Below are 11,968 nucleotides of genomic sequence, written 5' to 3'. Positions count from 1 at the left end.
AGCCCCTCCCCCTTCTCCCCCCCCCCCCCGCCACAAGGTGCGCAGTCGCATTGTTGCGACCAATTAGCGGACTCGGGATCTTTCGCGCGCGGTGTCGTATTTGGTCGTATTTGGTGGTATCCTGTGAGGTGCCTCGCGGCCATGGTGGAAGGGATAATATGGTGTGTGCAATTTGCTAAGAGTAAACACACAGTACATACAGTACGTAAGTACAGGGTGCATTTGGGGAGACACTATTCGCGCTAAGACTGTATTTAAGACAGTCTTAAATGTAAGAATCGAATATAAATATCAACCTGCTTCGCGTTGTGAAATTAGTATTGAATCTTTCCTTGTTTAATATACTTTATGTTTTTCTTTCTACATAAAGTGTGTTCTCTTATCATGATAACTGTTTCATCTTGACATATTATGATTCTCACTGAACAATGAGAAATCTTCTATCAATTTCATTTTATTGCTTGACGACAAAAATATCGAGAATTTAACTATAGAAGATATTTAACTATAGACTATCCTTACAAAATTGATATAATATGAAGATCTTTTTTTTTGGTCTCTTAATGATAGTATATTATGACTATATGTAGCATTAAACTAAATCATGTGTACGATTTAGATGTTATATAGATTTTGGAAAAGACTCTGTGAAGGCAAAATGTTAATCACATTGTATTTGTAAGAGAAAATATATACAGTGAGTGCAAAAAGTATTCGTACAGAGAAAATATGTAAAAAGAAACTTTATTTTTAAAAAGTAAATCTAGTGAGGAAAGAGTCATCGAATTGATATCGATTCGACATTTAATTGACGATCATTTCTTGCTGGGTAATTAACAATTTATTCATAAAAATAAAATAGATTGTACTTGTATGTTTCTTAAAATTATATATATCAAAAAGATGTGTATTAATTATAGAAAATACATCATCTGAAAAATAAGCCAAAATTAAAAGTTGTATTGTTTGGATGCTCAAAAAGGATTCGTACAATTGAGAAATTTGGCTTCTAAAATTAGAAATACATGCAAAGTTCGTTCGTTTATGTTAATACAGAATGTATTCATTGTATAAAATTGCTAATTAATGTTTATTTTCTATAAATAAGACTACTTACAAAAGTACTTTTTACAAAAATTTCCTTGTACAAATACTTTTTGCATTCACTGTAGCTTTAAGCACGTCTTCATCCTCATATATTTGCTTGAAATCTATAATATTTACGCCTAAATAAAGCGTTTAAAGCAATAAACAGCTTTTTGGCTCGATTATTTTCTTTTTAGCTCGATTTTGACTCCGATACTAACGAAATACTATTAAAGACCGACATCCTTATGGGAGTTCGCGTTCTTGTGAATATTGAAGTAATTAAGAATTAAAAATTGATAATATTGTACTAATTTTATAATTTATTAGTTTATTAGTAGACGTATTTATGCATTTAGAACTCAATAATACTTGATTTTTCTTTAAAATTGTAATTTCAATGATCGTCAAAGTTTGATTATCAACAGAGATGATAATTGAAGGGAAAAAATTGTAATTTTTCTGCAATATATAGAATATTATAGCTTTACAAGTATGCATATTTATGGAATATTTATGTAATAAAAAATCATGAATTTTATTAATAATATATGAGCTAAATATTTATGTTAATAATAACAAATTTATATTAATTATCAATAATGTCAGCATTCTTCAATTACCTTCGGGCTCTTGGGGCCCTTTTTATACTGTCGAAAATTTGCTGACGGTCTTTAATAGTATCTCGTCGGTGGCTCTGGTAATTGGCCTAAAAGGCTTGTTTTTGCGTACGGATTGGTAAAATTAAAATAAGGAGCAGGAACTGAAAATCGACCGAAATGTGCAAGTAAATCCCAGCATTGCCTTAAGGGAATCCTAAAATCCTAAAATCTCTGTATTATCGACTAATTATTTATCGCATAGATTACTTTTAGAGACCAGAATAAACAGAAAGGTAAACACGCACCATGCTGTATATTGTTAGCGACAATGGGTAAAATTTATTTTGTCAAGTGATAATGCAGAATATTACTTTTACCGACCATCTACCACCTCTGCGATACTGATTGTTGCTAACAATATACAACGTGATGCGTCAATTAATAATTATTAATTGACATTCAATGTTTTTATATCCCAGATATAACATATAAATATGTATTACATATCTTATTCAAATTGACTATGTCACATGCATTCGATATTATTATACATATATCTATAAATAAAATTGTAGTCAATAATGTAAATTGCTACACATGCTCCAAAATAATTTTCTGACACCTTTTAAAAATGTTTGAAAAATGTTTAAAAGATGTCTTTTAAACATTTCCGAAAAATATTCCGAGAATATTATTCAAGTTTTGGAGCATGTATAATAATTTACATTATTGACTATAAATTTTATTTATATATAATATAAAAAATCCGAAAGATTTCTGAAGAACGTCTTTTGGAAAAAAAATCTTAAAGAAAAGTTTTAAAGACGTCTGTTTTAAGATGTGTCTTTTAGATGTCTTTCAGACATTTGTATGTTTAACCCAGACAACATCATGTCCAAAATACGAGCAAAAGAATGAACTGCATTATAAAGACTAAGTAATCTTTAAGACGTCTTATAATATGATGTCTTATAAAGTAATCTTTACGTTTTTAAGACATCTTATGTCCACATTTGGACATAATGTTGTCCAGAAATAAAGATAATTATTTGTTGATAATGCAACTCGTTCTTATATCATCAACATTTATACATATATTTATAAGAAAAAAATTAGTAAATAAATCTTCAAAAATTACAAAATAATTTCATTCTTATTTTATTGCATGTTTGTCTAGTTGCATTTTGATTCTTCCTTTTTTTTATTTCCGTGTACGAAGTGGAACAAATTGTAAAAGAATCTAGCTAATGCTAAATATTCCTGAAATATTCATACAGGTTCTTAAATTTTTAAAAAACATTCCAACTTCCAATATCTCGAAATATTTACACACACATAAAAGCACTTAAATATCAGTTAAAAGCATTTAGCATGTTTAAAGCATTTAAATATCAGTTAAAAATTCATTTATATATCATTGTTCCGAGAATATCCCACATATATGTTTTGCAAAATTTTTATTTTTTCTAGAAATTCAATAGATTGGGTTTTTGAATAACTTTTTGAACAAAATTATACTATGAAGAACACATTTCATATACAATACTTTCCCCTTGAAGCTCAATTTTGGAACTCATTTCATAGCAAGGATGGGAAAGTAAAAATGAATTTTTAGTGCAAAAATGAAAATAAGAGAAATAATCTTCATTGGCCTTGACTTTGATATATGATATCAAGATCATGACTTTGAGCAACATTCAAAAGGTTTTACCTGTCAATCAGACACTTTAGATGACTTAAATAATGCAAATGTCGGCAATATCGTAACTTTCAAACCTCATAACTCGAAATGCACTTAAAGAAAAAATATTTTATTGTAGCGTTTTGGAAAGCTCTTGAAATAAACTACAAAAGTGTGCAATAAACAATTGAAGATTTCATTCAAAAACATGCAATCTTCACCTGACTTAAGGACGTTTTCTTAAGGTCAACTAAGTTCACCATTTTCTTTCCGTCCTGGAACCATAAAACTTTTGTCTGAAAGATTTTTTGAAAAAACTTCTCCTTTCGAGATATTCAAGTGTATCGATTAAAATGATCTATCCTGTATATAGAAATAAAGAAAAGGAAATACAAAAGGAAGGAAAGAATATTTACATATACATACTAATATTAATATTAATAATTAATAAATAATTAATATTATTAAAAGAATAATTAGTTTTATTTTTTTTCTTTTTTCTTTTTCTCTCTCTCTTTTTATTACTTTCTTTTTATTACGTTCTTTGCTATTACGCGTCACCTTTTTTAATGCTGACTAATTTGCCGATAAGAGAATATATTACGTAAAACATGTTTATTCATGACGTGTTTTTACGTGTGTGCGACAAAATATTAATTTACATGACAGATCACGTTTAAATCGGCGGGATAAATTGGTGACGAAGGATCAATAATGACGCATTGTTACGATTGATTTCGCTAGCGTTGCCTGGCAGTGACACGTATTCGATATCGAATTTCTCTGATTATTACGACGAGAGGAATGCATAATGATATATTCAATCGAGGAAAAAAAAACCGGTGCAGGTGCACAATCGGACATAGTCGAGAAGAATTCTTCAACAAGCGAAAAACTGCATTTGTAGCATAATGTCGTTTGCAGTTTCACGTTACGTTTTATATCAATATCTTCTTTTTTTTGGTAATTTGAGTTGATACATTTCTTGCCGAGTTTAATATGAGTTTTATTAATTAATCTCACTCGCGGATATGTAGATTTTTTTTTTTTGAGAAAATGTAAAAACGACTTATAAAAAAATTAAAAATCTTGCAGTGATCAGGATGTGTATCGCGCTTACCTCAGACGACAAGGGAGCATTATATCAGAACTGTACGATTTTTGACAAATCAGATATATACGGCGGTCCAGTATGTGGCGACAATGGCGTGACATATTCTAATAGTTTTTATTTAGATTGTAAAAATCACCATAATCGCGAAACCGGTAAGTTAATCTTTTTGTTTCAACTAGCAAAAATTAATTATGCATAAATATGTATTGTTATTTGGGAATTACAATGAAATGTTGTATTAATGTAAGTTGCGCGCGTGATTTATAAATTATATTATTATAAATATTTTACTAAAAGTTTTATAAAGTATTATGTGTAAACACAAATTAATCAAAATAGCAAAATGTTTCTTAAATATGTCACTAATTTCTTAAAATGTATTAATTTCCATATGTTGTATATTGACAAAAATTAATAATTAATAATGCCAAATTTTGGGATAAAAATGAGATTTTGAGATAATAATGATACATTAAAATGCATTGTAAAATCTTGCAAAAAAGGTTACATATTTATAAAATTTTACTTAATATTTTTTTCGGTGATTTAACATTCTTTTTAGTTGCCACCTTACACTCTGGCCCGTGCTTGGAAAAGGAGAAATACTGTAACGTCGATCTGTATTATGATCCGGTTTGTGGTTCGGACCATAAGATTTATACTAATATGCAGTCTTTATTTTGCGTTCGTCAAAAGCAATCCAGAGGTAAATGTAGATAATATGAATCCATCTCATTTTTCGTATATTTGATGTATACATTTAATTTTACAATATTAAAACAAAAATTTAATAACGATAATATTAATCTGTATCGACTCTTTTTTCCGTAAAAAAATTACTGAATTTATTAAAAATTTCTATTTATTGAGAGAAATATTTTTCACTATTTACTATACGTTGCATCTTTGACTCTTTATACAGATAATTTAATATATTTTATTGCAGAGATATTAAATTAATTTACAGATTTTTAATATATTTTATTTGCGAACTAATAACTGCTTGGGCTCTTATCTTTTTTATTTTCTGTATTAGATTTATTCTTGAAGGTCTCTCTTTTAATTTTATATTTTTGTACATATTTTTAATTTTTATTAGTTTTTAATTTAATATAAATAAGTCTTAATTTTCACATGGAAAGAATTTACTAAAATATTTCAAAATTTAGTTAGATGATACGGCAATGATATTTACAACAATGATATTCGAACATGATTTTGTTTGGACCATCAAATAATCAAATAAAACGCTTAAATTATATTAAAAATCTTTATTTTAGACCGCAAATGTAAGAAACACAATCAATACTAGCAATTTAAAATGCCTATTACAATTGAAGCTGGATCTTCATTGCTTTTAAATAATTCAATCTTGAATTACTAATATATATGTACTATATATGTACTTGCATATATATTATATTGTAGTCTTTTCAAGTAAACCATTTAAATTACTTGCTAGAACATTAAAACTTTTTAAAACATTGTCATCATCATCATCATCACGTTTGGGTGTCCTGTACTGTATTTTGATGGTCCAACAAAAATATTTTTAGGTCTGTATCTATCTAATAACATTTTTTAGAAAAACTAGTTCAACACTAGTACAATAGAATACAAATCGATATTTTCAATGTTAATAAATAATTTAATCCTTTTAACGTTATGAGGTTATCGTGGCAACAAAAGGTATGTAATTAAAAGGATTAAATTATTTATTAACACTGAAAATATATAAATTGATAAATTAATTTGCATTTAATTACACTCAATGTGCAGTGTTGAACTAATTTTCTCAATGGAAAATGCTATAAATTTTTAGATAGGTATTTCAGCAAAACCGAAGATGACCATTTTCCATGTCGACTTACAAAATGCGAACGTATTGATATTTCGATTATATACTTTGGCTAATCATTAATCATGAGCAAATTAATTTTTACTGCCCATTCAATCATGAATTTTGTCCTGTGATCTGTTTCAGATTTAACAGCTGTGCCGATGACGGACTGTCCACAGAACGATTCATGTTACCGAGGTGGAACCGAACATTACGGCATAAATCCGATCTGCGCTAATAACGGACACACTTATCAAAACGCGGCTCAGCTCAAGTGCCTGCAACGATATAATTCCGGTAAGGGATTATGACGGGAAGTTATGCGGAAGCATTTAGTTATGACTCGCGTAATTGCCAGTAAGTAGTCGGAAATAACTCCTTCGTGCGCTAGTACCTTCGCACTCTCTTAAGTCTTGTGTCGTGTTGGTGCTGAATTAATTTAGAGTCCCACTTTGAACTAAATGTTTCGTCGGCATAACCCGGTTATCCCTCTGCGGGCGATGGATCACGATTTACATCCGAATCAAGATAGTTGCCTGACGCGGACAATTGCAGATTCAGACTGCATTTTCTATTAATACACGGAACGATCGTAGCGAGATATTTCCGAGATTTATTGTATATGATATTATCTTAGAATAGAAAAATTACGGCGACCAGAAATTTATCTCGCGACGAAACTAAACACGACATTGAGATAAATTTTAAAATATAAAAATTAAACTTAAGTGACAATCGTAAAACCGGATTTAAAATTGAGATTAATATAAAATATTCGTAATTATATTTTCGTAAAAATTCGCTATAAAAATTAATTTGGAAATATAATAAAATCCGACCGAGTTTTATTTTATTGTACAACATAAATATGGTTGAGAACGCCAAGGATCAAAGTTAGATGTCCCGAATAATATAATATTCTTAGTTCATGAATTTAGTTTATTTCAGATGTGACTATGCGCCGAAACGTTCGAATATTTAAACACAATCAATCTGAAATGCTAATAATCGCGACCCGAAACAATCAGACATTCGCGTATACATATATATAACCCCCTATTTCAAATAAAAAACTTTTATTGCGAAAAATATTACCTCAGCCAGGATTCGAAAAATTAATTTATTACAAATATATATTTAATTTTATTATAAATATAAAAATCATGTAAAGATTCGTTGAAAAATATTACTTGCGTATCATATTTATTGCAAGTGAATTTGACTAATCATGAGGCACACAGCCTTAAAATTTATTTTATTTTTCTAGGATTGCAAATTATTCACGATGGTGGTTGTCGCGTGGAATTTGTTCATCAGTTATATGGTACAGCGGTTTGTCGCATCGCGAAAACGAGATACGAATGGAATCCGGTCTGCGCATCCGACGGAATCACTTATCCAAATCCTTTCATCTTTCTCTGCTATCGCCCAAGTATGTAATAATATATTCTATTATATAAGATATCAATAATTTTACACATTTTATCAAAGGATGCTTTCAGGAATTCCAAATCGATTTCTCCAAACAATTGTAATGTTAAAATACTGATAAAATTTTATTTTATACGATAGTAAATTGTCGTTAATGTAAGAGTAATTCATCTTTATATAACAAAAATTTATTTTTATTTCATTTTAAAAAATGAATGTATTTTGAGATAACTTTGATTGATTATTTAATGCAAAAAATATAGATATCATTTATGCAAAAACTAATCACTTATAAGCATCGTATAAGCTCGCTTTTTTTATTCAATACTAGCCCAAAGTTTGCGAATATAGCGAATGTAGACTTTTTAATTTAGAGAGTGTGCGAATGTATATAGCTTACTTTTTACCCCAGAAAGTCTGCGAATGTAGCTTACATTTTTAAATTCAGAGCTGAACGTAATTTTCAACGGAGAGTGCGACACACACAGCTACAAATCTTGCATAGAGGCACATACAAATACGACGGTCTTGCCAAATGGCGAATACGCGAATGACGCCTTCACCGCGGACGACGAGGTTTGCGGGAACGACGGTAGCACGTATCAGAGTATACATCACTTGCAATGCCATACTCGTCTCGATAAATGTGAGTTTTGCGTCGTAAGAAAGATGGAAAGAGAAAGACTCGACGCCGAAGAGACAGCTATTTCAAAAAGCATAGAAGTATGCCGGTCCAATTGTTAAACACATCGCTGACAAGCATCTCTCGAAATTCATATTTATATTTATTTTCATAAAGTTCCATTTATTCAGTGAGCTTTGAAAAAAAAGATAAAAAAATCTGCACAGAAAATTTAAATTTCGGTAAAATTTACATGTGCAGAAATAGACTTTTACGACTTTTATATGCCAAAATTTAAAAAATTACTTTATTTCGAAATCTAAGTTTTCTGTTTTTATATAGATTTTGCACAAATTATTATACACAATAATGATACATAATAAAAATATTTTGTGTTTTGTGTTATAAAACCGATTCTTATTTTTATATTCAATTTTTAACATATTTGAATGTTAATTTAATACAATGTGACTATACATATTATTTGAATATTTTGTATTAAATTAATATTTAATAGTGTTTTTTAGTATTTTATGAGCAGTAAGTAAACAAATAATATAAAAATAATGTAGTTTCACAACAAAAATTTTAAGATTAATGAATAAAAGATAAATATTATTTTAACATATTATAAATATTAATTTTACTAAAGAAATGTGTTTCTACAATTTGTTTCCAAATTATATCAAAGCGTTACATTTTTGAATTAATTTTTTACATAATATGTGTGTTATACTTTAAAATATATTCATGTTACATTAAATCAAAAAATTGAATGGACCGTTTAGATTCTTAATTGACATTTTATGTGTTTTAAACTTTAGAACACATAAAATGTCAATTAAGAGAAATAATATAAATAATTATAATTGTTTATACACTTAAAATATGTCAAAAAAAAAAAATATTTTCCAACTGTTTGTTAACATTTTATCTCTTAGATGTATTTTTGAAGCATCATGGATCATGTTCCGGACCGGATGACCATCCTTGTGGTTCGGTACCAGAAGAAGAGCACAGGCAACCGGTATGCGGCACCGACGGTAGATCCTATGTGAGTCCAGAGGCCCTTTGGTGCGCTAAATTACGCTCTCCGAAAAGAGGTGAGATTTGTAAACCATATCTATAATAAATTCCGGACGAACTCTTCCTTTCATAATGTTCGCGTTCACGCGAAGGCATTTTCACTTGAAATTCTCTTCGCTCATTAACTTGTTTATGTCGCGTAAAATTATGTAGACACGCACTTCACGTAATTTCGAGATTTGTGATACACAGACGTGGATTTTTGACATAACAGGAAAAATATAATTTTACAGTAATTTTCGGGCCTATCTGTTGTACACTTCGTTACGTGTGCGTGTCAAACGGAAGAAACAATCTCGCGAGATAAATTCTATTTAGCTGTACGTGAAATTACGTCGTAGGACAAATCGCGACATTCGTATGTGACGTTGACAATGTTGAGTGTTTTGATTAAGATCATATCTCATGCATACTCGTGTGTTGAAACGCGATGTAGAGAATACAGGAGATACGTTTGTTTTCGAGACAAAAGCATTTCTCGATCAATAACCGATCGCACATTCAAAGCTGAATAATGAGACGTTCTCTTTTTTACAGATATTGCTTACAAGCACGACGGTCCATGCTAATGAAGACATTGTCAGGAATTGCCACATCATCACGTACGTTTGAAAAATGCGACGAAAAAATTGAAAATTTGAAAAAAGCAGAAGTTCTTATATAGTTTATAAATATTTTATACAAAAAATTTCTGGATTTATATCGTTATTAGTATCTTTCTCCAAGAGAAAGATATTACAACTAATATAAACAATAACAAAGTTTTTATATAAAATAATAAATTGTATAAAAAAGTGATTTTAAATTAAATATAAATATACGAATAATATCAATAACTTCCTTTTAGCGCTCTGTATAGGAATAATGATATTTATTTGTTCAATTTATTTCTGTCATGAAGATATCAGATTTGATTGAAACATAATTTAATGATAAATGTGCGATACAAATTTTCTTAGCGAGTTAATTTTGTATTATATTTTATATGTTAGGAATCTAAATATGATTAGTATAAAGATACATTATATGTATATAGATTTTAATTTTTATCTCTCAAATCATGTCATTTTAATAATTCTTTACAATATTTATAATAAAGAAAGAAAAATACAATATTTTAATTTTTTCAACTTGACTGATGAAGAGATGTTAATATTATAGTAGAACTTTTGTTAATCTCAAGAATAAAAATAAAATTTTAGAAATATAATTACATATTATAATTAACAGAACGTAACTATGTACAGTTAATTATATAGTAATTATATTGTTAATTATATAGCTAATTATATAGTTACTTATAATATATTATAATTAATTTTCCAACTTTCTAGACTTGTTTCTCCATTATATATAACTGCATTGTTTTTATTATATTTTAAAAATATATATTGCTATTCATGTAATACGATTTCATTTTGAATTATCAAAAAAATTTGAAAAATATTGCAAAAATAAATACATACATAAAAAAAGTCAATATAATATTAACTAAAGTTATATACAAAAAATTCTGTACGTTTATATGAGAAAAATAAAATATTTATTTTAAAGTATCAAATCTGAGCAATTGGCAAAAAAGATCAAAAAGGTTAAACTGTTAATACTTTTGACCATATCTTGATGTCTCTTTAAATTTTTAAACCTTTCTTGTATGCATCGCGAGTGTTAGAGAATCGATAAGATCGTAAATACACCGAGGACGTTACTCGTTTATTCAATTGTGAATATTGTATTTGCTATCTTTTTTAATTAAAGAATATAAATAAAAAATGAACATCAACATTCCCTATTCTGTTCCATTTACATCAACGTAAGTCTGGCTATTATTCTTCTAATTACTGTTTTTAAATTAGATTGTATCTTCTATTTATTCCATTTACAAGCTTATTGCATTTGCAGAAACGTGTATATATGTGTAAATACATGTGAGTATGTATGATGTGTAAATACACGTGAGTGTCCGCGTTATACTGAGCTCAGGTTTGTGTGTTCACTAAGCCTAAATAACTATGCGGATCAGTCATCCCAATAGGATGCGTGCATGATGCAAGATAATCTCGTAGAACACCATCTATAATTTATCCGAACGATGTTTCTCTACATATTGCAACTGCCATTCTCAAAGAGAGGGACGAAGGAACAGAAGCTATTTCGAATGGGTTAAGGTCATCTCCAGGGCTATTCTATTCTTTGAACAATCGTCGCAGTTCCGTAAAAGGTACATATAGATAAAAGAGAAAGAAAATGAACATGAGCAGTGACAGCGTGTTATATGTACCTACATATAAGGATTTTTGAATAATTTATATGTATTTCAGTTTTAAGAGAAATTCTTATCGATTTATTCGATAAGAGTATATCAATTTCACATTTAATTTTTCATTCACATAACGTATATTGATAGAGAAAGATCTTCCCTTAATGTAAAAAATTTTAATAGCATTACGAGAGGAGTTAAAACAATTATTTTATTACCTTTAAATAATTTAAAGAATTTGAAATT

General features: G+C 28.7%; 1 protein-coding gene across 1 annotated transcript; it reads left to right on the top strand.

Moving 5' to 3' along the window:
- Positions 1-2,566: 2,566 nt before the first annotated feature.
- LOC105151749 (serine protease inhibitor dipetalogastin) lies at positions 2,567-11,580 on the top strand. Its single transcript, XM_011065632.2, has 8 exons — positions 2,567-4,332; positions 4,465-4,635; positions 5,046-5,189; positions 6,468-6,620; positions 7,591-7,755; positions 8,203-8,400; positions 9,318-9,479; positions 10,000-11,580. Exons 1-8 carry the CDS (start codon positions 4,281-4,283, stop codon positions 10,029-10,031), a joined length of 1,077 nt encoding a protein of 358 aa, XP_011063934.1. The 5' UTR covers positions 2,567-4,280; the 3' UTR covers positions 10,032-11,580.
- The last annotated feature ends 388 nt before the right edge of the window (positions 11,581-11,968 follow it).

The sequence above is a fragment of the Acromyrmex echinatior genome, chromosome 7 (genome assembly GCF_024713525.1).
Source record: "Acromyrmex echinatior isolate Ae372 chromosome 7, ASM2471352v2, whole genome shotgun sequence".
NCBI classification, from domain to species: domain Eukaryota; kingdom Metazoa; phylum Arthropoda; class Insecta; order Hymenoptera; family Formicidae; genus Acromyrmex; species Acromyrmex echinatior.
The sequence above is the reverse complement of the archived record's forward strand: the minus strand, read 5'-3'. Positions and strand labels throughout refer to the sequence as shown.

Bases quoted from the DNA above. Each gene is read 5' to 3' on its own strand.
- LOC105151749 (XM_011065632.2), top strand. From the start codon at position 4,281: ATGTCGTTTGCAGTTTCACGTTACGTTTTATATCAATATCTTCTTTTT. The intron at 6,621-7,590 runs GTAAGGGATTAT...TTATTTTTCTAG, and splicing joins CCTGCAACGATATAATTCCG to GATTGCAAATTATTCACGAT. The intron at 9,480-9,999 runs GTGAGATTTGTA...TCTTTTTTACAG, and splicing joins ATTACGCTCTCCGAAAAGAG to ATATTGCTTACAAGCACGAC.